The sequence below is a fragment of the Biomphalaria glabrata genome, chromosome 16, assembly GCF_947242115.1.
Source record: "Biomphalaria glabrata chromosome 16, xgBioGlab47.1, whole genome shotgun sequence".
Classification (NCBI taxonomy): Eukaryota; Metazoa; Mollusca; class Gastropoda; family Planorbidae; genus Biomphalaria; species Biomphalaria glabrata.
In genome coordinates, this window is record NC_074726.1 from 18,387,017 (window position 1) to 18,414,985 (window position 27,969).

General features: G+C 37.0%; 1 protein-coding gene across 1 annotated transcript; it reads right to left on the reverse strand.

Moving 5' to 3' along the window:
* Positions 1-1,066: 1,066 nt before the first annotated feature.
* LOC106066857 (uncharacterized) lies at positions 1,067-26,396 on the reverse strand. The gene is made up of 9 exons (XM_056014661.1): positions 26,156-26,396; positions 25,871-26,046; positions 22,588-22,697; positions 21,220-21,477; positions 17,198-17,393; positions 12,915-12,979; positions 12,593-12,757; positions 9,206-9,336; positions 1,067-1,447 (listed from the first exon to the last, which is right to left on the reverse strand). Exons 2-9 carry the CDS (start codon positions 26,020-26,022, stop codon positions 1,319-1,321), a joined length of 1,206 nt encoding a protein of 401 aa, XP_055870636.1. The 5' UTR covers positions 26,023-26,046; positions 26,156-26,396; the 3' UTR covers positions 1,067-1,318.
* Positions 26,397-27,969: the final 1,573 nt, after the last annotated feature.

Genomic DNA, 27,969 nt, shown 5'->3' on the forward strand with positions numbered 1-27,969 from the left:
ATAGACTCTTCGCTACAGAGTGGTTACCGGGTTGGCATGAAAATCCTGAGAAGGCTTTAGCCCACGATTTCGAATTCAGGTCGTTCTCCTTTTAAAAAAAAAAAAAAAAAAATTAGTGATGACTTAGAATGTGGAGATGACTTAAAATTTGGTGAATGTAAAGATGACTAAATTCGCGCGGATAAAAAAAAAGTTCCTATCTAGACAGATGATTTTCTGTGTTTTATTCCACATCTCCACTTCAGATCTCTGTCAACTCATCGTCACGCCTTTTAATTACCGCATTTTCCTACCACATTAAACAATTCGTTCTTTTCATATTGTTCTTTTTGCATATCTAACCAACGTTAGCACCAAACATTGTGCATATTTCACCAACATTAGCACCAAACATTGTGCATATTTCACCAACATTAGCACCAAATATTGTGCATATTTCACCAACATTAGCACCAAACATTGTGCATATTCCTATTATTGACTTCCTAACATAACGCAATCATTCGCCCATTACAGCATTCATTAAGCACAATCATTTCAATGAAATTTTTCAATAACATTAACGTAATGATACTAAAACTATGGCCCGCGGATCATATCCTGCCCGTCACACTATCCGGTCTCTCGAAACTTCTGTCTACAATACATAGGTCGCATCAGAAAGAGTCTAATCTATTTGAATGTATTGTGAGGGGACGCAGCCCTGTCTGAAACATGTCGGGTATCGTTGATATTTAATCAATATATCAAAAGTATTTTATTGTTTATTTTTACCATCATCGTATTTAACATCACATTGAGCCTTTATTCGCTTCACAGATTAACACAAACTTTAAAAACTTCTTTCAATTTTTAGATTAATAAATTATTTTCATACAACAGTTTGAATATTTAAATCATGAATTTGCTTTACACTCCCCACTAGGCTGCACTTCTGAGTTAGTTGGTAAATACTGAATGTATCGGGCCATATTCATTGACCTTTCTATTTGTATGTCTTCACATTGTGACCCTGTTTCCCTTTCATCTTTCATTTCATGCTAATAAAGAAACGAAAACAAAAGACTTTGATACAAGACTCGTTTTATTGTGTACAGTGCATACATTGATATTGGTGCATTCAATTGTAGCTTAAAACGAGATATTCTAGACCTGAAGATAAATGTAACAAGAACATTAGCCAAAACATATCTGGACACCAGTTCTTGACGGCGAACCTTCTCTAACTGTGTGGTGACCTAATACTCTTTACACAGCTTAATCAATCAATCAATCAATCAATTTGTGTGTTTTTTTTTGTTTTTTTTATAAATGAATATTAACCAGGATATGGAATGACACGAAATTCTGGGGAGGACCCACAGGATGATGCTACTTGTGTCACGCCTACTAGAATCCATTCCCCATTTGTTGGAGCCTGACAGTACACAGGTGCGCCGCTGTCTCCCTGAAATCAAATGTCAATGTTTACATTGCGGCATCTTTAATCTCCAGTGAACATTAGATAGGAAGTGATTCGACCTGAGCAACATGATGGAATGTGGTGGACTAGAAACAGAGACTATTGAAACACATTAGCCGTGGTTATCGGATCTTTGAAGTTCTACAGGAAACACTTACTACTACTTTGTAGGTAGACTAATGTCTACTGGTCTAAATAGTTGGCCTATATAGGTCTGCACTCTTTTTTTTCCTATTGGAAATATTTTATGTGACTATTCACCCCAAACTTTTGGGTTTATTTGAGCAGTAATAACATATATCAAAGTATCAATATATATCAATGTTATACCAAACGTTTTCATTTTAAACCTCTGAACAGCTCATGACCTAAACCTCTTATCAGCTCATGACCTAAACCTCTTATCAGCTCATGACCTAAACCTCTTATCAGCTCATGACCTAAACCTCTTATCAGCTCATGACCTAAACCTCTTATCAGCTCCTGACCTAAACCTCTTATCAGCTCATGATCTAAACCTCTTATTAGCTCCTGATCTAAACCTCTTATCAGCTCATGACCTAAACCTCTTATCAGCTCATGACCTAAACCTCTTATTAGCTCCCCCAGTTGAATAATTTGATGTTTCTTGATTAGAAACTCAAGTATAATATTGCTAATTAGTTATCTTTTAGAAATAATATAAACTATTAGCAGTTACCCGTGCTTCGCAGCTTTGAAAATGTTGTTAGAGCGATTTTGTTTCATGTGAGTTTGAGGACATTTGGCCCGTGATTTGTAAACGTTATTTATAATGGACTCTCAGTTCTCTGGGCTATCCGCGCTACGATCATTCATTTGATCCCTGCAGTGGGTTTTAGGTAATGAACTAATAAGAGGTTTAGGTAATGAGCTAATAAGAGGTTTAGGTAATGAGCTAATAAGAAGTTTAGTCATGAGCTAATAAGAGGTTTAGTCATGAGCTAATAAAAGGTTTAGGTAATGAGCTAATAAGAAGTTTTGGTCATAAGCTAATAAGAGGTTTTGGTCATAAGCTAATAAGAGGTTTAGGTAATGAGCTAATAAGAGGTTTAGTCATGAGCTAATAAGAGGTTTAGTCATGAGCTAATAAGAGGTTTAGTCATGAGCTAATAAGAGGTTTAGTCATGAGCTAATAAGAGGTTTAGATAATGAGCTAATAAGAGGTTTAGGTAATGAGCTAATAAGAGGTTTAGGTCAGGAGCTAATAAGAGGTTTAGTCATGAACTAATAAGAGGTTTAGATAATAAGCTAATAAGAGGTTTTGGTCATAAGCTAATAAGAGGTTTAGGTAATGAGCTAATAAGAGGTTTAGGTAATGAGATATTAATTGGTTTAAGTAATGAGATAATAAGAGGTTTAGTCATGAACTAATAAAAGTTTTAGACATGAACTAATAAGAGGGTTAGTCATGAGCTAATAAGAGGTTTTGGTCATAAGTTAATAAGAGGTTTAGTCATGAGCTATTAAGAGGTTTAGTTAATGAGCTAATAATAGGTTTAGTCATGAGCTAATAAGAGGTTTTTGTCATAAGTTAATAAGAGGTTTAGTGATGAGCTAATAAGAAGTTTAGTCATGACTGAGTTAATAAGAGGTTTTGGTAATGAGCTAATAAGAGGTTTAGTCATAAGCTAATAAGAGGTTTAGTCATAATCTAATAAGAGGTTTAGTCATGAGCTAATAAGAAGTTTAGTTATGAGCTAATAAGAGGTTTAGTCAGGAGCTAATAAGAGGTTTAGGTCATGAGCTGATAAGAGGTTTAGGTCATGAGCTAATAAAAGGTTTAGGTCATGAGCTAATAAGAGGTTTAGGTCAGGAGCTAATACGAGGTTTATGTCGGGAAGTGCAAATTCCCGCATGTATCAACCAAGAGTGGAAAAAGTAAATAAATGCTCAGGAACAGTTTGTACATCATCTTATAATAATAAGGCTTGTCTTCGAGTCCGAAGTACTCCATCTTATGTAGAAATCATGAGCTAGACTGCTAGAATTAATTTGTGACAATATACCTATGTATTTAACACTTATACAATGTTTCAATATCAGTATTATATCAGTGCTAGATCAAATCTCTAATTACACCTCATACAATATTTTAAACTTCTGACTTTTAATGTTTTTAAATCTGAATCTATATCATTAGACTAGGATTTTCTATTCTCTGAGTAGAATTATACATGGGCGTAACCAGGACCAATCCTTATAGCATAAATAAGATATATCTACAGTCTTTTTCATTTTTTTTTTTGAGAGAGAGAGGGAGAGAGAGAGCAAAAATGGTACTTTGTAACACTTAAAAAAACAAACAACTAATCCTAATAGCATTAAAAAGATAAATCTTGATCTGTTGTCATTTCGCTACATTCTAGAGGGGTCAGTGGCGTAGCTACCAATGTGTGGGTGGTGCGGGCCGCACAGGGCACCAAGTGGAGAGGGGCACCAAATTTCCCACAGTGTGTATTAATTTCCTATTTCCCTGAGCTTTTCGGTAAAAACGACAAATTGTATGGACACGGCAAACATAAACTACTGTATTTTAAACATGAACTAACGATTTATAAACTAGTCATGTCGCTATTTTGTTTCATCTCCTTGACTATTTCTTCCATACAATGTAAGTTATAGAACAGTTTGAATAAATCTAATTTACTATATTTATTTTGGACACACGGTACATGTTGTTACTACACTAATCGATGCTTTGTAATATAAAGAAGAAGAAGAAGATAGGCCAACTTTTTTTTTTACTTCATTGCTTAGTCCATTGGTTTAATCTAGATATTGAGTTTACAAATATATTTCTAAACAACTCTAGCTCTAAACAATTGTCTTAGTTTATTCATTTTTTTATAATTCTTAATAGTTTAATTTTGGAAATAATTCTATTGTAATGTCAATTTTTTAAAATAAGCTAACCTTTGTTTTCTACGAGTTTTGTTTAACTAACTAGTTAATTGTAATACTGTAACGTAAACAAAATGATGAACAGTGCTCAAGACTGACTAGTCTGGCTGGCGCCTCAAAACCTTTTTAAGCTCAGACGGAGAAATCGGCATCTCTGGTTCTGTCCGGTCCACTGGCGGATCCAGGGGGGGGGCGGTAGGGGCGATCGCCCCCCCCACTCGGCCGACCCCCCCCCTAAGGGGGGGGGGCGGACGAACTTTAGTATAGCATTCACACAATTTGTATACGAATTTATTACTTATGTTTAAAATATATACTAATTATTTATATTTCAACCTATTTTTAGATTATTTCGCCCCCCCCCTCTAATATGTTGGCCGATTTGGTGGGGTCGGGAGGGGGCGATGGTATCAATCCCGCCCCCCCCCCTTAAATTTCGAGTGGGGGGGGGCGGTCCAATTTATTGGTAGAAATCACAGCCTGCTAACAAAATCAATTAAATATCTATATCCTTAATCCTTGTAACTTGTTATTGATATTTTAACCGATCTTTATATTATGTCGTTCCCTGTTTGCCGATTGGTGGGGGGAGGGGACGAATACCTCTTCTGCCGTTCCCACCTAAACCCTTTGAGTGGGGGGGCGGTCCATTTTTATTGAGAAATCATAGTTTGTGAACAAAATTAGTTGAATTAATATATAAATTTTATATTATGTCGCTCCCTTTCTGGTATTTTGGCCGATTCGGTGGGGTGAGGGGGGGGCGATTGCATGTACTGCCCTCCCCACTCTAGCCCTCTTTTTGTGGAGAATCATAGTTTGTGAATAAAATTAGTTGAATATCTATATAATATAAACTACGTATTGATATGTGACCCATTGTAAAGATGTCGTACCACACTCTAATCTCAAATTGTATCATTAGAAAATTTAAATGAAAAAGGGTTGTACCAGGCGGGAGGGGCGATACATGCAATCGCATTTCCCCCATTGGACAAATCAATACTTTTTCTTTTTGTATTATAGTTAAGAAATTACAAAATTAAAAAAATCTGTCACTAATATAATTTATATATACTATAAATTAAATTCTTATATCGAGTCGCCCCATACCTATTCTTTAATGCCAAATGCAATCTTTAGCAGAAATTAGTAAAGGAGCGAGGATTAATCGTTTTCACTCTACCGCCATTCCCATTTCCAGACAGAGTTTTTGTAATTTTACATGAAGTTATCATAAGTATTTTAAGAAAGACTTTGCATTGGAAAAGTTAGAATTCAAACGAAATTTTTCAGTATAAGAGTCATGATTGAGATAAGTTCTAAACCGAAAAAAATACATTTATAGTCGCCTTTTCCCAACCTTTACTCAATCTGATATTTTTCTAGCTAAATAAATTTGGGACTATAACTCACAATTTATACTAGAGTTTTCGTGAATACTATTTATCGAATAAGTTTTTTTTCGGCGGCGATCCTCAAAGCAAAAATCTAAATACGTGGGGTATCCTATCTTTTCAAGGAACAAATCGGTTTTATTTGCAATGTATTATGGGTCTATAAATTCAAATTAGAATATTTTTCAAGTACAACATTATTCGAAAGGTCGTTTTTTAATAGTATGAATAATGAGCTTTAGGTCAGGAGAATGCGTTTCTGCAGTGAAGAATGCAAGAAAACGCTTTTGGTGTCGGGGCTTCGCCCCGAACTCCATTTATGAGTAATGAGTTGTAGATGTCAGGAGAATACGTTTCTGCAGAGAAGAATGCAAGAAAACGCTTTTGGCGTCGGGGCTTCGCCCCGAACTTCATTTATGGGTAATGAGTTGTAGATGTCAGGAGAATGCGTATCTGCAGTCAAATAAGCAAGAAAACGCTTATGGCGTCGGGGCTTCACCCCGAACTCCATTGATGAATAATGAGCTGTACTTGTCAGGAGAATGCGTTTCTGCAGTGAAAAAAGCAAGAAAACGCTTATTGCGTCGGGGCTTCACCCCGAACTCCATTGATGAATAATGAGCTGTACTTGTCAGGAGAATGCGTTTTTGCAGTGAAAAAAGCAAGAAAACGCTTATGGCGTCGGGGCGAACCGAACTCCATTGATGAATAATGAGCTGTACTTGTCAGGAGAAAGCGTTTCTGCAGTGAAAAAAGCAAGAAAACGCTTATGGCGTCGGGGCTTCGCCCCGAACTCCATTGATGAATAATGAGCTGTACTTGTCAGGAGAATGCGTTTCTGCAGTGAAAAAAGCAAGAAAACGCTTATGGCGTCGGGGCTTCGCCCCGAAATTCACCAGAGAACCTTATAGCGCTGCCCCAGTTGTTTTGGTTTTCGCCGAAGGTTGAGAAATACTGCTTTTTTTATTCTCATATATACATATATATATGTGTGCGTGTGTGTGTGCGTGTGTGCGCGCGCGCTGTATGCACGTTTATGCGTAGGGTTAGGGTTTACTGGGCGTTAGGGTTAGGGTTTGGAAAAAAATCGCCCCCCCCCCCACTCCAAAGTTCTGGATCCGCTAGTGCCTGAGAGTAGGAAACAATATGGACAAGGCCCAAGATTTGATTATACAAGAGACGAAAACCTGGAGAGTTAGTAAAATTACTATCAACCTACGATCCTCTCTTGAGCGAGCATGTGCTTCGAACTAAGCTTTGTTCCAGACCGAACACATACATGTCTCCACAAATACAAAATGAATTTATTACAAAATTGGGGGATCACGCTAAAAAAAACAAATCATACAGCAAGTAAAACAAGCCAAATATTTCTCTATTTTTTTGACAGTACACCTGACATCTTAAAGCTGGATCAAACTTCCCAAATTTTACGGTACATTGTCATGGATAATGACGGGGTGCAGATTCGTGAGTCTTTTGTTGACTTCATCGACACAAAGGACAAGCATGCTGCTGGAATCGCTGAGATGATTCTAGAGAAACTGCGTTCGGATGGCTTAGACATAATGGACAGCAGGGGTCAAGGCTATGATGATGCTGCGGTCGTGAAAGGTCACAACTACGGTCTCCAAAAACGTATTCTAGAAGTCACTATTCATTGCCTGCTCAAACTCTGGAGACATTAACTAGCAGAGATGAGCTACAAAGGGAAATTTATTCTACCATGGACAGGATTGTTCAAGAAATAATCACCCGATTCGAGCAACTTCATGATGTAGCAGATAGATATGAATTTTTGTCGCCTTCCCAACTATTAAATCCTCAGGTCGAAATCAATCTCGATAGTACTCCTAGTGACATTGATGAAAACGAATATCTGCTGGAGCGAAAGAGGCTTCAACGGTTTGTCACAGTTTCATCAGAAGCCTCCGAATTTCCAAAACAAAGACCTGTTGAACTCTTGAAATTTATAAAAAAAATATCAGCTAGATGATTCAGTCCCGAATATCGTCATCATGATTCGCATATTTTTGACTATTGCGGTAAGAGTTGCTACATGCGAGAGAAGTTTTTCCAAACTTAAACTGATCAAGAATTACTTGTGATCAACGATGACAAATTTACGACTCACTAATTTGGCCATTTTGTCCTTTGAACAAGAGCTGGTGGAAAAAAAATGGATTTCGATAAAATTATTGATACTGGTGCCAGCAAGAAAGCGCGTAAAATTCATTTGTAGTATGTTTATGTAAAAGTGATTTTTTTGAATTAACAATATTTGATTTATGAATACATATTATTTTGAACAGGTTTTGCAATGTTATTAATTAGTTGTTGTTTTTTTTTTGGGGGGGGCATCAAGATGAGGTACCGCACCAGGCATCATATACTCAGCTACGCCACTGAGAGGGGTAGATAAACCATAAGAATAAATACTACAACACTGATATTTATTTTTAATTAAAGAAAATACCAAAAATAAATGTAGAAAGGGGAATGGGAATGTAGCATTCCATTGGGGCCTTCGGAAAATGTATTTTTTTTCTCTAGGCCTGAAACTGATAGTATGAAGAAATGTTTGCGGTGCTAATACAGTACATTGCTGACTTAAAGATTTAAGGTTGCAAAAAAAAAAAAAAAAAAAAAAAAAAAAGGGGGGGGGGCTCATTTGACATAGAGATTGAATTGAGAAGCCCCCCAAAAAAGTCAAAGAGTGTACAAAGAATGAAAGGAGGAACTATTTGTTTTTAGCCGGAAAGGAGGGAGTGGTGCGATACGTGAAGGTGCTACTCTCGGGCCCAAAATATACAGGAGCGTGTGTATGTGTCAGGGGCGCATTATGAAGTGGGTCTTTCCAAATCAAGTCGGAAAAATTCCAGAGTGCGAAAAAGAGAGAGAGAGAGAAAGAGAGAGCGGGTCGTTAAATTTCATTGTAACAGATACACTAATTCATGGGCTAAAAAAGTATTTTAAGTTAATTGTCAAAATGTGGCCCGTTTATTAACAAATACAAAAGGAGGGGGTCCGACCATCATCAACAGTATAAAGCCAGAGAACAAATCAACGGGTGTAGCTGGTGTGAACTGCTAGTGAAGTATGTACATTTCCCTTTCAATTAATCATGGAATATTAAAAGTGTTTAGAAACACAGTTGTAAATAACACTGTACCCATTCCCTTGTTCATGTTTTCCTAGGCGAAAGTACTGCGTGAAATATGAGATGTATGTTTTAAACAAGTGATACATGTGTTAGACATTGAAGTGAACCCACGAAAACAATTGGTGAATAAAGAGTGATTCAGTGAGTGAGCAAGTAATTTAATGAATTTGAATAGATCTCTATACTATATTACATGACAAAACATCTTGCTCTATGGGCTGACTGCTATATGTAAAGGAGTATTTTAAATGTGACACTTACCAAACAATAGACATTCAGTCCACTCGTGGAAGTGAAACATGTGGTCGTGTTGGAGACTGTAGCAAGCTTACTGCAGCCACTTGGTGTTAACTTGACTGACACCTCCATTTCACCTTGACTGACAAAACCCGCTGGAAAACAACGTTCATGTGATAGTATGGATGAAAGAAGGCAATAGTGAGACAAATATCAAGACTGGTCACAAACTTTGGGGATAATGGTGTGTGTGTGTTTGTAGCCAGATGACACAAATTACACTGGCAAGCTCCCCCTATGGGGTTCAGGGCGAAAAAGCGCCAAAAGCGTCTTCTTGCATTCTTCAATGCAGAAACGCATTCTCCAGACATCTACAGCTCATTATTCATCCTATTAAAAAAGGACCTTCTGAATAATGTTTTACTTGAAAAATATTCTAATATGAATTTATAGGCCCTTATCACATTGCAAATACAACCGATTAGTTCCTTGAAAAGATAAGAAACCCCACAGATTTAGATTAAGGCTTTAAGGATTGCCGTCGAAAAAAAAAATATTTGAAAAATAATATTAAAAAAAATGCTCATTTGTAAGTGATACATTTTGTTCACTAGGCCTGTTTGTAACTTTGTTTTGTTACAGAACTAGAATTCAAAGCTCTAAACAAAACATTTCGGAAGTGGGAGGAAAAATTAAGTGGACCAATTAGATTCTACTTTAATTTTTTTTTTTGCATTTTTAGGATTCAAGTATAAATTGTGAATTATAGTCCCAAATGTATTTAACTAGAAAAATATCAGATTGAGTAAAGGTTTGAAAAAGGCGACTAGGAAAAGAATATTTGGGTTCAGAACTCATCTCAATTGTTACTCTTATACTGAAAATCTTTGTATGAGTTCTACATTTTTCAAAACAAAGTCTTTCTTAAAATAGTTATGATAAATTCATGTGCCATTACATAAACTCTGTCGTCTGAAAAGGGGAGAAGGCGGTAGAGTGAAAATTAATTCTCCTACTTTTTATAATTTCTGTTAATGATTGCATTTGACATAAAGATTAGGGATGGGGCGACTCGATATATAAAAATCTAATGTATAGCATATATAAATTATATTAGTGACAGATTTTTAAAAAATTTTGTAATTTCTTAATTAAAATACAAAAAGAAAAAAATATTGGTTTGTCCAATGGGTGGGGGGGGGCGATTGCATGTATCGCCCCTCCCACCTGGTACAACCCTTTTTCATTTTATACTTACTAATAATAAAATTTTAGATTAGTGTGTGGTGCGACATAATATACAAATGAATTCAAATATCAATATGTAGTTTATATTATATAGATATTGAACTAATTTACTCACAAACTATGATTTCTCCATAAAAATAGGACCGCCCCCCCCCACTCAGAGGGCTAGAGTGGGAAGGGCAGTAGATGCAAATCCCCCCTCACCCCACCGAATCGGCCAAGTTACCAGAGGGGAGCGACATAATATAAAAATTAATATAGTTATTCAACTAATTTTATTCCCAATTTATGATTTCTCCATAAAAGTAGGACCCTCTCCCCCAACTCAAACGGTTTAGGTGGGGGGAAGGACAGTAGAGGTATTCCCCCCCCTCCTCGGCTCAATTGGCCAACAGGGAGGCGACATAATACAAAGATCGGTTAAAATATCAAATAAATTGGACCGCCCCCACCCACTCGAAAGTTTATGAGGAGGCGGGATTGATGCCATCGCCCCCTCCCCACCCCACCAAATCGGCGAACATATTAGAGGGGGCGAAATAATCTAAAAAATAGGTTGAACTATAAATAAGGTAAACATTTGTACACAAATTGTGTTATTTCTGTACTAAAATTCGTCCGCCCGTCGGTCGAGTGGGGGGGGGGCAATCGTCCCTACCGCCTCCCTCTGGATCCGCCAGTGTCTATGCTCTTGATACAAAGTATGTTGACTAGTTCTCAAGTTCTCAATACCATAAAGACGAGCGCTCACTACACTGATATTATAAACTAGGATTTTGGTTGCCGTGGTCACTTTGGCATTTTCCCAGACACGCTTGGAGAGTTTCACCATTGCTGGAGCTCAGTGTCTAAGTCTAGATTGCTGGCTCTTGTTGTTCCCAAGTATTCCTGCCCCATTGGAAGTGTGTGATTTACCAATAAGTATTGCTGGTATTTCTGCGATGTTTTGTGCCATGATTTCGGTCTTGCAGGGGTGTATTGTAAGGTTCAACTCTTGACCAACATCTGCCAAAGCAATCACTAGCCTTTATAATCCTTCTTGTTAATTGGATAGCATTGATTGCAAACAGCAGTTCCCTAATCAAGATACGCGTCTCTTTGTTTTGGCTTTAAGGCGTGCCAGGTTAAAAAGCTTTCCATCGGATCTACTGTGGATATATACTCCATCTTCCAGGGATTTGAAAGCGCTGGTGAGTACAACTGAAAAGATGCCGAATAGTGTTGGAGCCAGAACACATCATTGTTTTACACTTCTCTAGCTGGAGAATGGCCTAGAGGTGGAGCTGTCAAACTGTACGGTGCCCTGCATATTTTCTTGAAACGCTGACACTAGGTTCGTAGCTTGTTTGAACATCCGATTCTCTCTAAATACGGCAAACAGGCCGGTACTGATGACAAGGTAAAAAGCCTTGATCTAGTCAATGATTGCTATAAAGATTGGCAGCTTTTGTTCTCTGCTCTTCTCCTGTAGCTGCCGCAAGGAGAAAATCATATCTGTTGTGGATCTACTGGCTCTAAAGCCACACTTCGACTCTGGATAAACTTGTTCCGACATGATCTGCAGACGCTTTAGTATAACTCTACAATCAGTCTTTTCAACTATGCTTAGTAACAACTGTTACAATAAGAACGGTCACCTTTAGTTTTATCAATTGTAACTATGTTTGAATCTTTGGATTCCTGGGGGACCCTTCCTTGTTCCCAGCACAAGCTGGGCATTAATAGTGCTAACAATAATAATCATCACAATATTACTATCTCATTAAATAAGAAAAAATAACAAAATAAGAAAACTAGAGCAAAAGGATTAAGATGGAAATTATCTGTAATAACAATACACCCTGTTGTTATATCAACTGAGAGGATGGTGACAACTGACCCCGAAGGCACACCTAAAACAAAATTTATGAGACTAGATGCCAGATCGAGCACTAAACGTTTGAATTACTTTGTTTTATTATTGTATATGTGTAGCATTTGGAATAGATATCAATTAGTCCCTCCCCTCCTCCCGGAGTGTAGTAAATGGAAAAGGTATCCATTCATTCCCCTCTCTAAACTTAGGCGTTTGTGTATCTCCTGGTGTTAAAGAAAGTGATAGGATTAGAGGCACAAAGGCAGACACTAAATATACTATGACTTGCATCCAAACTAGACCCTTACTTTGGTTGGTGATACCATAGCTGACCAGTCGGCAGGTGTTGAAGTCTACTCGTCCAGACATGGTCACGTTGTTATAGGGACAAGCAGGTTCCTGACACGGACCCAGGTTATTGAGTATAGCAGTGTATCTTGGAGAGACATCAATAAAAGCAGAGTCGTTAGGACCTAAACAAATATTAACATTGTTTCAGTGTTGTCTTCTTTAGTAACTTAGCTCTATAAAGTCTTAGTCTAAAACTTAATTATAAGAAAAATTAGACAAAATGTGAGAACTTACGATCTCATGCAGACCATAAAAGAAGAGAATTATTGAATGACTTACCATCATAGAGACTAAACAGAACTGAAGGAATGGGGTATTTCTGAATTCCGATTTCCAAATCAAATCTGTATTTTAAAAATAAAATTAAATAGAAATTTTAAAAAGATGTTACGTATTAATGCATTAAAAAAACATAGTACATGGAAGTCTTGTACAGATACAATTTAATGATCTTAATGAGTAGCAGATACTGCTTCTAAAAAGATACTTTTCAACAACAAAAACAAAAAAAAACATTTTAAAACTCCTTATCTTTTTTTTTTTACAAAGCCTATACCAACTCGCTCTGTCTGTCTGTCTGGTAAAAAGGTTGTACACGTTATTTCTCCGACACCCAATCTCTGATCAAGCTGAAATTTTGAACAATTATTTCTTTTATCTGACCAGAATGTATAGTAAAAAATAATGAATTAGTAAATTAACAATTGAGAGTTATTTTGTTAGGTATCTCAAACAAGGGAAAGAAGTTGTACTTGACTATAGGGATGTACAAGTTGAATTACTCCCCTTTATAAATCGCCGTTTTTAAAGTAAGTCTGAAGCAAACAATAGATAACAATAGAAAACTCTACAGTCTTCTATTTTCATAATCACCTCACTAGGAGAATGGTTAGTACGTCGGCTTGAGAAGGCGTGAGCCGTGAGTTCGAATTCAGGTCGTTCCCCCCATTTTTTTTATAAATGCTTTTAAAAAGTGATTACGTAAAATTCACCCAGATATCCCGTTCTTTCTTTCCCCACCCCTTTTCCCAACTGGTCTAGACAAGTGATGGGATCATAGCGTACTGAGAAAGCTAAAAGCATGAAGTAAATAGTGCTAAACAAAACAATTGGTAAAAATATTTCTAATCGTACAGAGTTATTCTTGTTGGTCTAGAGTCTAGGTGTATTACAAATGTAATCACATGACTGATCCAAAACGATTGATACAATTACACATCGTACAAGCTTTTATTTATTTTTTTAAAAGTATTTTACAATGTTTTTCTTGTTTTTGAATAGGGAATTATTGATTACAAAAATATGAGCTCAAGAAACGCCTTTGTCAAACATTTTAAAAAACTCAATTGTTCTTATTTGACAAGGTCTTTATGTATAAACGATACTTGGATTCTACATTTCTCAAATTAAAACATTTACGCTCAAATTTGATTACTTAACGCAGGGGTTCTCAACCTGTGGGTCGCGACCCCTTAGGGGTCGATTGACGTTTTGCCAGGGGTCGCCTAAGACCATCGAATATATGGATTGTTATTGTCTATTCTTCTATTGTTGGATGTGTGTGTGGGGGAGGGGGGTCGCGGCAGAGTGGGGGGTTGTAAAAAGGGGTTGCCGAGCTTAAAAGGCTGAGAACCGCTGACTTGACGTATATTGAATATTCCTTGAAGAAGAACATTTGTAAACCACAGATAATAAAGAACAGGTTTTAGAAACAACAGCTAATCAGTAACAAGCCTGAAATAAACACTCAGCATGATCAGTTCTGCGCTAAGGGAAAAAATCTAAAAGATTGTTCCTTAAACTCATTCATGTCATGAAAGAAAAACAAATACGATTAGCCTACATACACAAACTCAGAGGCGGTCTACGAAGGGTCCACCCATGAGTCAATACAATACTTCAAGCACAAATATTAAAATAGAGCTATAAATTACAAACTATCAATAACCACATTCCTGTTGTCTCCAGAAAAAGTACAAACTATCAATATCCACATTCCTGTCTGTTCCAGACAAAGTACAAACTATCAATATCCACATTCCTGTCTGTTCCAGACAAAGTACAAATTATCAATATCCACATTCCTGTCTGTTCCAGACAAAGTACAAACTATCAATGACCACATTCCTGTCTGTCCCCAGACAAAGTACAAACTATCAATGACCACTTTCCTGTCTGTCTCCAGACAAAGTACAAACTATCAATGACCACATTCCTGTCTGTCTCCAGACAAAGTACAAACTATCAATGACCACTTTCCTGTCTGTCTCCAGACAAAGTACAAACTATCAATGACCACATTCCTGTCTGTCTCCAGACAAAGTACTAACTATCCATATCCACATTCCTGTCTGTCTCCAGACAAAGTACAAACTATCAATGACCACATTCCTGTCTTTATCCAGACAAAGTACTAACTATCCATATCCACATTCCTGTCTGTCTCCAGACAAAGTACAAACTATCCATATCCACATTCCTGTCTGTCTCCAGACAAAGTACAAACTATCAATGACCACATTCCTGTCTGTCTCCAGACAAAGTACAAAAAATCAATATCCACATTCCTGTCTGTTTCTAGACAAAGTACAAAAAATCAATATCCACATTCCTGTCTGTCTCCAGACAAAGTACAAACTATCAATGACCACATTCCTGTCTGTCACCAGACAAAGTACACAAAATCAATATCCACATCCCTGTCTGTCACCAGACAAAGTATAAAAAATCAATATCCACATCCCTGTCTGTCTCCAGACAAAGAAAAAAAATCAATATCCACATCCCTGTCTGTCTCCAGACAAAGAAAAAAAATCAATATCCACATCCCTGTCTTTCTCCAGACAAAGTACAAACTATCAATATCCACATTTCTGTCTGTCTCCAGACAAAGTACAAACTATCAATGACCACATTCCTGTCTGTTGTCGACGTTATTGATTGTTATTAAGATATGGCTGAGTGTGATTGTTATTAAGATATGGCTGAGTGTGATTGTTATTAAGATATGGCTGACTGAGATTGTTATTAAGATATGGCTGAGTGTGATTGTTATTAAGATATGGCTGAGTGTGATTGTTATTAAGATATGGCTGAGTGTGATTGTTATTAAGATATGGCTGAGTGTGATTGTTATTAAGATATGGCTGAGTGTGATTGTTATTAAGATATGGCTGAGTGTGATTGTTATTAAGATATGGCATTTTCTTGTAGGGATGTATTTATTTCGTTCAAGCACAAAGCAAAACGTTTCAACCTTTAGAAAGCCATTGCAGTTTATTGTGAAGAAGGAGATCGGAATACTGAGTCTCCATTTCGTTCAACACTTCTTTAAACTGACGATGGTAGACCGTAGAGTGCTTTTGAGAAGATGCTGCTAATAATCTTGATTATCAAATTCATGACTTCTACTATTTCGGCCGGAAATATTTGGGCACAAAGCGTTTCTTGGTGTATTATTCAGTGAAACGTAAGAATTTCACGGTTTATTTTGCTCCGAAAAATCGATGTTGCTTTTTTATTTTTTTCAGTCATTCTTCTAACTCCATCAGTGGCTATTGAAACGATTTTATTTAAATCGATCTTATTAATGTCTTCAAGGTATTTTTGCAAGGCATTCGCTCTATCTTCCTCTCTAGTTTGTCCAAAGAAAGTGCTAGCAATCCTAGAAGTTCTTCTTTTGGACCTTGGTAAGACATATACCTGACAAAATGGGCAACTTGTGCCGTGTCTTTTATGTAGCAAGACCCATCGATTGCAAGTGATAAGACAGAAGAAACTTGAATATCTTCCATCTGCAAATATGTTAAATTTGATTCATTTGATGACATTTTAGACATTTCTATCTTGTACCGTTTTAGCGGATAGTAGCAAATATTAGATTTTATTTTCAAGATTTCTGGTTTGTTTATGAAATCACGAAACAGATGCTTGTAGTAAGCAATCTTTGACATGCTCATCATCTGTGAATGGTTTGCCTTTTTGAGCAATTTCTACTGGTACCACAAATTTTGCCAGATTAGCATTGCTTGTAGATTGCTTCTAACTTTTAGAAGATTATTTGCTTCTAACTTATTTACTTGAAAAACAAACTATGAGTCATAGCCAAATCACTGGTGAAGACGCCATTTCGTCTTGCGTCGAAAGCGAATTAAAACCTACATAGAAACATCCCACGACTGCGTCATTCGAGCTCTACCGACGGACTGACGACGCATGTAATGTGGGAGAGCTGTGGTGCGAGTGGCTGAGAGAATCGGTGCCTAATCATCGTTAAACTATTCAGAACTAGTTTCATTTTTTGTCGATAAAATAAATCATATTTGTCTGTGGATCTAAAGAGCCGCAGCTTCACATCCAAAGAGCCTCAGCTTCACATCCAAAGAGCTACATGTGGCTCGCGATCCGCAGGTTGCCTACCCCGGGCCTAGACCACAAGATGACACTGTATAACGTTCACAATAGTGAGCAAACATTTTTACTGGTTTTAGCCTGACGTGGGCACTATGGCAATACTACAGACTGGTGTGCTTTTATCAATCTAAAGTTGTTTCTTAACTTACTGCTGTGTACTGCTCAGCTGTTTCTTACATATACCAGCTGTTAGAAATGTAGTTTTATAGGTTCCATTGACAGTAGCTGTGGTCAGTACGGCGTGACATGTGGTAAAGTTGGAGATTGTAATGTTGGCGATGCCCATGTACGTACAACTGTCTTTTACGTTGACACCATTCAAGACTCTTTTAGTCAAGGCGCATACTGGAAACATTGAAAAGAGAATGTTACGTTTGAAGCAACAGAGCAATATGATTAATTCAAGAACATCCAAAGTTAACTAGAACAACATCAAAAGTAGACTAGAACAACATCAAAAGTAAGTAGACTAGAACAACATCAAAAGTAAGTAGACTAGAACAACATCAAAAGTAGACTAGAAAAACATCAAAAGTAGACTAGAACAGCATCAAAAGTAGACTAGAACAACATCAAAAGTAGACTAGAACAACATCAAAAGTAGACTAGAACAACATCAAAAGTAAGTAGACTAAAACAACATCAAAAGTAAGTAGACTAGAACAACATCAAAAGTAGACTAGAACAACATCAAAAGTAGACTAGAACAACATCAAAAGTAAGTAGACTGGAACAACATCAAAAGTAGACTGGAACAACATCAAAAGTAGACTAGAACAACATTAAAAGTAGACTAGAACAACATCAAAAGTAGACTAGAACAACATTAAAAGTAGACTAGAACAACATCAAAAGTAGACTAGAACAACATCAAAAGTAAGTAGACTAGAACAACATCAAAAGTAGACTAGAACAACATCAAAAGTAGACTAGAACAACATCAAAAGTAGACTAGAACAACATCAAAAGTAAGTAGACTAGAACAACATCAAAAGTAGACTAGAACAACATCAAAAGTAGACTAGAACAACATCAAAAGTAGACTAGAACAACATCAAAAGTAGACTAGAACAACATCAAAAGTAAGTAGACTAGAACAACATCAAAAGTAGACTGGAACAACATCAAAAGTAGACTGGAACAACATCAAAAGTAGACTGGAACAACATCAAAAGTAAGTAGACTAGAACAACATCAAAAGTAGACTAGAACAACATCAAAAGTAAGTAGACTAGAACAACATCAAAAGTAAGTAGACTAGAACAACATCAAAAGTAGACTAGAACAACATCAAAAGTAAGTAGACTAGAACAACATCAAAAGTAGACTAGAACAACATCAAAAGTAAGTAGACTAGAACAACATCAAAAGTAGACTAGAACAACATCAAAAGTAGACTGGAACAACATCAAAAGTAAGTAGACTAGAACAACATCAAAAGTAGACTGGAACAACATCAAAAGTAGACTAGAACAACATCAAAAGTAGACTATAACAACATCAAAAGTAGACTAGAACAACATCAAAAGTAAGTAGACTAGAACAACATCAAAAGTAGACTAGAACAACATCAAAAGTAGACTAGAACAACATTAAAAGTAGACTAGAACAACATCAAAAGTAGACTAGAACAACATCAAAAGTAAGTAGACTAGAACAACATCAAAAGTAGACTAGAACAACATCAAAAGTAGACTAGAACAACATCAAAAGTAGACTAGAACAACATCAAAAGTAGACTAGAACAACATCAAAAGTAAGTAGACTAGAACAACATCAAAAGTAGACTGGAACAACATCAAAAGTAGACTGGAACAACATCAAAAGTAGACTGGAACAACATCAAAAGTAAGTAGACTAGAACAACATCAAAAGTAGACTAGAACAACATCAAAAGTAAGTAGACTAGAACAACATCAAAAGTAAGTAGACTAGAACAACATCAAAAGTAAGTAGACTAGAACAACATCAAAAGTAGACTAGAACAACATCAAAAGTAGACTGGAACAACATCAAAAGTAAGTAGACTAGAACAACATCAAAAGTAGACTGGAACAACATCAAAAGTAGACTAGAACAACATCAAAAGTAGACTATAACAACATCAAAAGTAGACTAGAACAACATCAAAAGTAAGTAGACTAGAACAACATCAAAAGTAGACTAGAACAACATCAAAAGTAGACTAGAACAACATTAAAAGTAGACTAGAACAACATCAAAAGTAGACTAGAACAACATCAAAAGTAAGTAGACTAGAACAACATCAAAAGTAGACTAGAACAACATCAAAAGTAGACTAGAACAACATCAAAAGTAGACTAGAACAACATTAAAAGTAGACTAGAACAACATCAAAAGTAGACTAGAACAACACTACAGGAAGTAGAAGAAAACAATATTAGAAGTAGGTAAAATCAGAGTCTCAATAGCCTTTTATTCTTTTTTTATTTGCTAACTTGAACGTGTTGGAGAGACAGACCAGTAAACGGTCTTTGGCCTGACGTGAACACTATGGAAATAATTGGAACATCCCAGTGCCATTTGGCCGCGGCCATCTCGTTACTGCATAAAAAGTTAATTTTAAAATATGTGCGTGATATTTACATATAAAGTGAACTATTATAAACAAACAAAATGTTTTCTTTTAATTTTAGTAGCTAGTGTACTAGAAACAAACACAGTTAATTAATATTTATATTTATTGTGAACATTTCTTGTACATTTTACAGATTTATACGATTATGTGTCACAGAAAATGCACAAAAATGATTCTTTTATATTAACACTAGTCGACCGGCGGCGTAGCCTTAGGCGCCTGCAACCTATGCGACCGCAGTGGGCGCCGCACTTTCATAGGACCCGCACTTTCATAGGACCCGCTCTAATTCAAGGTGTAGAAATTATTAAATTAAACCATTTTATAACTTAAAAGAGATTTCCCGCGCCCTCCTGTCGATTTACCAGGAGCACTTTCATAAGACCCGCACTTTCATAGGACCCGCGCTAATTCAAGGTGCATAATTAATAAATTAAACCATATTATAGATTTCACGTACCCTCCTGGCGATTTACCAGGATCTCCTGGAAATCTCCCGAAATTCATTTTAAATACAAAATGGTTTGCAGTTTTAGAAAACAAAAGGTAGCCGTTGATCCTAAAACTTTGCAAGCCACAATGCAAGCCACAACGCATGGTCAAATATAATTTTTAAATTTCTTTTCTAGTTTTTGAGCTCTGAGTATGACAGGAGGAAATTTTACATAAATCTAAAAGCGGATTTCCCCCTAAGGGGTTGAGGTAAAACAAAAGGTAGAAGAAAACAATATTAGAAGTAGACACAGAACACTATCAGAAGTAGACACAGAACACTATCAGAAGTAGACACAGAACACTATCAGAAGTAGACACAGAACACTATCAGAAGTAGACACAGAACACACTATCAGAAGTAGACACAGAACACACTATCAGAAGTAGACACAGAACACTATCAGAAGTAGACACAGAACACACTATCAGAAGTAGACACAGAACACACTATCAGAAGTAGACACAGAACACTATCAGAAGTAGACACAGAACACTATCAGAAGTAGACACAGAACACTATCAGAAGTAGACACAGAACACTATCAGAAGTAGACACAGAACACACTATCAGAAGTAGACACAGAACACACTATCAGAAGTAGACACAGAACACTATCAGAAGTAGACACAGAACACACTATCAGAAGTAGACACAGAACACACTATCAGAAGTAGACACAGAACACTATCAGAAGTAGACACAGAACACACTATCAGAAGTAGACACAGAACACACTATCAGAAGTAGACACAGAACACACTATCAGAAGTAGACACAGAACACACTATCAGAAGTAGACACAGAACACACTATCAGAAGTAGACACAGAACACTATCAGAAGTAGACACAGAACACACTATCAGAAGTAGACACAGAACACACTATCAGAAGTAGACACAGAACACACTATCAGAAGTAGACACAGAACACACTATCAGAAGTAGACACAGAACACTATCAGAAGTAGACACAGAACACTATCAGAAGTAGACACAGAACACACTATCAGAAGTAGACAAACAACTTATATAGAACTGCACTCTATTTCTATTTGAATGAGTCTGATGTAACTTACAGGAAGCTATCCTCGGCTGAACTGTTGTTGTTGAAGTCGTTGTTGTGGTTGTAGTAGTGGGGGTTGTTGTTGTGGTGGGTGGCGTTGTGGTGGTTGTAGTTGATGTCGTGGTTGTTGTTGGTGTCGTGGTTGTCGAAGTTGTGCTGGTTGAGGTCGTGGTTGTTGTAGTGGGTGTTGTGCTAGTTGTAGTTGTGGTGGATGTCGACGTGGTCGTTGGTAAACCGCAAGTGACACTTGTACTACATCTGCACTCAGTATCTGAAAAGACCGAAACGTTTCTTAATAAAAGCAATGTTAGTTTCAAAAGGATTTGTAGCAGTATTGTAAGAAATGGGTTTAGGAAAGACAATGTCATGATTTGTCATCTCTCATTTGAAAAAGACTTTGATAAATAAGAAACTAATCCGTGATAGGTCTTAACGTTTTTCTTGAATCTAGTGAAGCATGTTGTTTGTCTGAGATCAATGGGGAGTGAGATCCAAACTTTTGGTCTATGTAGTGAAAAAGCTCACAAAGCGTAACTTTTGGAGGAAAAACGTGGCACGACTAAAAGCATTGTGTCGATGTAGTGCAGAGCACTCCTAAGGACACATGGCGTGATCATTTTACTAAGGTACTAAGGCATCTCTTTATTTGAGATGTACTTATGACATTCACAGGAAGCCAATGGAGAGACCAGACTCTGTTCTGAATTCGCTGCAGATTTTGTTATCGGTTCTACCCGCCAGCATGACATTGCACTAGTCAAGATGGAAGAGTAAGAATATCTCAGCTAGCTTTTTGTTTACTCCGTTCTATAATATGGTCGGATCAAGCCTAGTAGTGAATAAAGAATTATACACAGTCTAAACATTAAAAGATATCCCCTTAGATGTCACAAAGTGTTCATTTCAATTGAAAACATTGCATTATTTTATCCCAATTAAATTTTACATTGCTAGATTTCACCCAAACATTTCAAATAAACGTTCAACGCTACAGAGTGCAATGCTGTTCTGGGAAGCGTGGTCGAGAGGCTTGAACTTGGCTTGGCTACCTAGAAGAGGGCTCGAGGTTTGACACCCGACTCGGGCAAAGTTGTGTTTTCTGATCCCCTATAGGCAGCACGGAAAACCAACTCCTAGATACCCCCCCCCCACTGGTCCACAAATGAGATAGGACCAAAAGCGCTCTGAGCATGCTATATGCATGAAAATAGCGCTATATAAAAGCTATAATAATAATATTGATAAGCAAATTTCACCAGCTTAAAGATATTTTTGAAACAACATTAGCTTTGACATATTATTTAATACATTGATATAATACAATTATACAGTACATTAAAAAAAATCTACGGTTATTATACACTTCAACTATATACATTACTAGAGAAGCAGCAATTGTTTCTGGTATCGGCCAAATAACAACAGTCTTTGTCATCTCTTGACGTATACGACTGACGGAGATACTTCAAGTAAGGAGACACTAGAAGACCGCTAAGAGGAAAACAAGAAATATTTCAGTTGAAGTGACGCTGTGAGATCTAGTGGATGAAATTTCAATTAATTCTAGGCCATTCCGACACCAACGAGTCAAAGAATGAAAATAGTCATTATGTTTAAGTAACGAGACCCAAAACATCTGAAACGAAATTAAAGTATGGAGACTCCAACTTTTGATCAAGGATTTTATTCAACACTAAGATGATCGTAAGAGGAAAATTGAGATTATTGTTAATATTTATGTTTAATTAATGTTAATTACCCTAGGATTGGCTTGGTACATGGTTTCTAGAATAAGTCTAGAGAAACTCTATTTAAAACTGTGTCAACTCGAGACTTTGAATGTATTTTAACTATGAGTCCTGTAGGATTGAACTGGGGACTAGATTTTAACGATGAGTCCTGTAGGATTGAACTGGGGAGTAGATTTTAACTATGAGTCCTGTAGGATTGAACTGGGGACTAGATTTTAACAATGAGTCCTGTAGGATTGAACTGGGGATTAGATTTTAACTATGAGTCCTGTAGGATTGAACTGGGGACTAGATTTTAACTATGAGTCCTGTAGGATTGAACTGGGGACTAGATTGAAACAATGAGTCCTGTAGGATTGAACTGGGGACTAGATTTTAACTATGAGTCCTGTAGGATTGAACTGGGGATTAGATTTTAACTATGAGTCCTGTAGGATTGAACTGGGGACTAGATTTTAACGATGAGTCCTGTAGGATTGAACTGGGGACTAGATTGAAACTATGAGTCCTGTAGGATTGAACTGGGGACTAGATTTTAACTATGAGTCCTGTAGGATTGAACTGGGGATTAGATTGAAACTATGAGTCCTGTAGGATTGAACTGGGGACTAGATTTTAACGATGAGTCCTGTAGGATTGAACTGGGGATTAGATTTTAACTATGAGTCCTGTAGGATTGAACTGGGGACTAGATTGAAACTATGAGTCCTGTAGGATTGAACTGGGGACTAGATTTTAACTATGAGTCCTGTAGGATTGAACTGGGAATTAGATTTTAACTATGAGTCCTGTAGGATTGAACTGGGGACTAGATTGAAACTATGAGTCCTGTATTTTTGAACTGGGGACTAGATTTTAACTATGAGTCCTGTAGGATTGAACTGGGGACTAGATTTTAACTATGAGTCATGTAGGATTGAACTGGGGACTAGATTTTAACTATGAGTACTGTAGGATTGAACTGGGGACTAGATGTAAACTTTTGGGAGCAAAATAAAAGAAATACAATGAAAGCCTAATGGAAGGAGCCAGAAGGACTCAAAAGTTATTTGTTTTTATTATGGAGACCACAAGGAGACCACAAGAACTTCAAGAAAATATTTTTGTTATGATGTTGCCGGTAGATTGGAGACAAACTTTGAAAACTTTTATCTCATTGTTACGACATAAGCCAGTATCTCATTGTTACAACATTAGTGAGTATCTCAATGTTACGACATTAGTGAGAATATCATTGTAACGTCATTATTGAGTATTTCATTGTTATGACATAAGTGAGTATCTCAATGTTATGACATTAGTGTGTATATTGTTACGAATCTCCCTATCCAGGCTCTCTGCAAGCTGCACCATACACCACCAACTTAAAGAACTTGACAACTCAGGGCTCCAAAGTAACCTAACACTTTAATAGTTGAATAAATAACAGCCAATACTGTACAATTGGCAACACGTACACTGTACAAATATCTCTCCGATAACACCGTTCCGAAGTATCAACTCTTGCACTGGCCTCTTTGTCTCGCCTCGGACTTGTACTGGGTTCAACAGTTCAGGACTGACTTCACACACTAGGCTCGTTGTGTCGGACTCGATCGCAGACCAAGATCAAGACGCCAGTCGTCTCAACTGTACTTGACAGTACTCCGCACTGAACCGTCGTAATGCTCCGTACAGAACCACACCGTTGAACTGTGCTGTAGTCGACCGTGTTCTGAGCCCTGTCGTGAACCTTCTCTCGTGAACCTTCTGTCGTGAACATTGCTGTATTGAGCCCCTTTTCTCGACCTTCTTGACTGGGACACCTCCGCTGTTATATAGGGTCCCTACTGGCCTTCTCGAACCGGACAGAACGCCGCTCGACGTTTCTAGGTGGTCAGATGACTACAACTCTCGTGACGCTCCTCTGCTCTGTTCACGACGGCGATCCTTCCCGAACCGTCCTGTTGACACTCGACTCGGCTTACCGTCGTAGCTCGTCAAGGTTGACCGCTCGTCTAGCGCTGGCCTGGGGCGATTTGCGTCGGCTGACTACACACACACCACTACCCCCATCTGTGCCACCACCAGGTTTATAACAATATCATTGTTACGACATTAGTGAGTATCTCATTATTATGACATAAGTATCTCAATGTTACGACATAAGTATGTCATTGTTACGACATTAGTGAGTATATCATTGTTACTACATTAGTGAATATCTCAATGTTACGACATAAGTGAGTTTGTCATTGTTACGACATTAGTGAGTTTGTCATTGTTACGACATATCATTTTTAGGACATTAGTGAGTATGTCATTGTTAGGATATAAGTGAGTATATCATTGTTATGGCATTAGTTAGTATCTCAATGTTACGACATAAGTAAGAATGTCATTGTTACGACATTAGTGAATATGTAATTGTTACATGAGTGAGTATCTCATTGTTACGACATTAGTGAGTATCTCATTTTTACGACATTAGTGAGTATCTCATTGTTACGACATTAGTGAGTATTTCATTGTTACGACATTAGTGAGTATATCATTTTTATGACATTAGTGGGTATCTCATTGTTACGACATTAGTGAGTATTTCATTGTTACGACATTAGTGAGTATATCATTTTTATGACATTAGTGGGTATATCATTTTTATGACATTAGTGAGTATATCATTTTTATGACATTAGTGGGTATCTCATTGTTGCGACATTAGTGAGTATCTCATTGTTACGACATTAGTGAGTATATCATTTTTATGACATTAGTGGGTATCTCATTGTTGCGACATTAGTGAGTATCTCATTGTTACGACATTAGTGAGTATCTCATGGTTTTTATAAAAAACGTTTGAAACGTTCCTAAAGATTTTCCAATTAAAAAGAAACTAAAAAGAAACTAAAAAGAAACCCTGTCACTATTTACCTGTCACACATTAATGGCGTATTGTAGTAAGTTCTTCCATCAGAAGACACGTAAGTATTTAACATAGCACCATGTGAACATTGAACTGACCACGTTACTACCACAATAAACAAGGTCGCTAGTGACCTCAGGTGGTGACCACTTTTCTTCATTTTGTTTTCTCTGAAACTTTTCAACTGAATTAAATTTATGTTTAGAAAAAGACGTAGAATAATTATTTAAAATAACTGTTAATTAATAGCTATTGGTCTAACAAAATATAGGAAGTCAAATATGGATACAAACATTGACTTGACAGAATATCTTGTCTAGTAGTAACACACTGACTAATGACCGAGAGGAAACTGCTTTTGTTGTCAATTGAGCACACGATACATTTAGAACCTCCAGTCTACTAGTCTTTCTTATTTGTACAACTCCCAGGTTTCTGAGTTTTTTTCTTTCTTTTTCAAGTTTGAAATGCGCCTCTCCAACGAACTCCTTCAAACAGACGACAGCACTTCCACCAGAGGGCAGTATTGATGTTTCTACACCCGACTGAAGTTCATTTACTTTCGCTTTGAACAACCAAAAAATGTCCAATTTTTTTTTTTTTTGAGTTAACTAAAGAAACTGTTTAACATTTTAATTATGCGTCACAACTGGATCAATATTGACCTACTTCTAAGGTACACATCTGAAATGGAACTTTATTTACAATTACAATGGAACGCAAACTCAAATGAAAAGGAAAGAAATGGCCAGCTAGTGCGTGCTTTGTTATTATTTAAATATTATTTGTTTTTGACTTCATGGTGACATTACTTTGAAGTATAAAGGACATAACTTTAATATATTATTGACGTAACTTTTGTTTATTAATGACATAACCTTACTGCATTTTGACATAACTTTGACATAATTGTCAAGTATTAGTGACATAACTTTAATGTATTGGTGACATAACTTTAATGTATTAGTGACATAACTTTAATGTATTAGTGACATAACTTTAATGTATTAGTGACATAGCTTTAATGTATTAGTGACATAACATTAACAGATTTCAAGCTTAAATCTAGAGTTACTCAAAGTTAACCTTGACATTTATTGTATTACTCATGATGTTTCCCTTTTTTTTATCTTCGTTTTTTTTTTCAAAACTTTAATTAGCTTAGTGCCCCCTCCCCCCCCCCCCCGCATTACATTCAGCTGAAACCCGAATGCCCTCCTTCACCTCATTACAGTTAGAAATGTTTCCTCCCTCCACACTCCCTCCTCACTTTCCTCCCCTCTCCACTCCCTCTGCACAAGTGACATCACAAACAGTGTCCCCATGTGGACCCCTACTTCCCTGAGAACTAACGGTTGTTAGCCACTTGAACACATGACTTTCCTTGGACCGACAGAGAAGAGCTGGCTCCTGTCTGGTTGATTGCTGATTCGTTGATAGATGTTACCTGGCTAACTTTCCACCCAAGTTTTAATCACCTTGCCATGTCTCACCCCTTCTTTCCTTCCCCCTTTCTCCGGCGGGGGGGGGGGGGGGGAAACACTAAATAGCAGGGCCGGACTTAACCATTGTGGGGCCCTAAGCAAAACGGATTTCGCGGGCCCAGTTTGGATAGGGATACGGATAATAAATGAAAATTGAGAGTTTGTATTAGAAAATAAATTCGTCTTTGCATTTTATTCATTTTTTACTACGTACAGAACTACTTTACGGCCCATGCGTGTAGCGAAGTCATGCATTATGTCATAAGAATTCTATTTCCTACATAGATCACGCCCAATAGCAAAAATTACCAAATGTTTCAATCTATCTTCTAGAATTATTCACCTCAACTAATTCTTCTTTTGTTTGAGGCGCGAGAAGCTTCTTTTTTCCAGATTCCACAATTAAGGGTATTGTATAATGCCATTTTTTTATCGCGCGTAGAATTGGTATTTGTCCATATTGAATGACACCCAAAGGGAAAATTATTGTATAAGTTTTCAAGACATTTTAATAATTTCCTAAGATTTCAAAGACCTTTTCGTATATCTTTCAATTTCAGGAGATTTCCAGGATCGGTGGGCCTATGAAAGTGGTCGCATAGGTTGCAATGGCCTAATGGCCC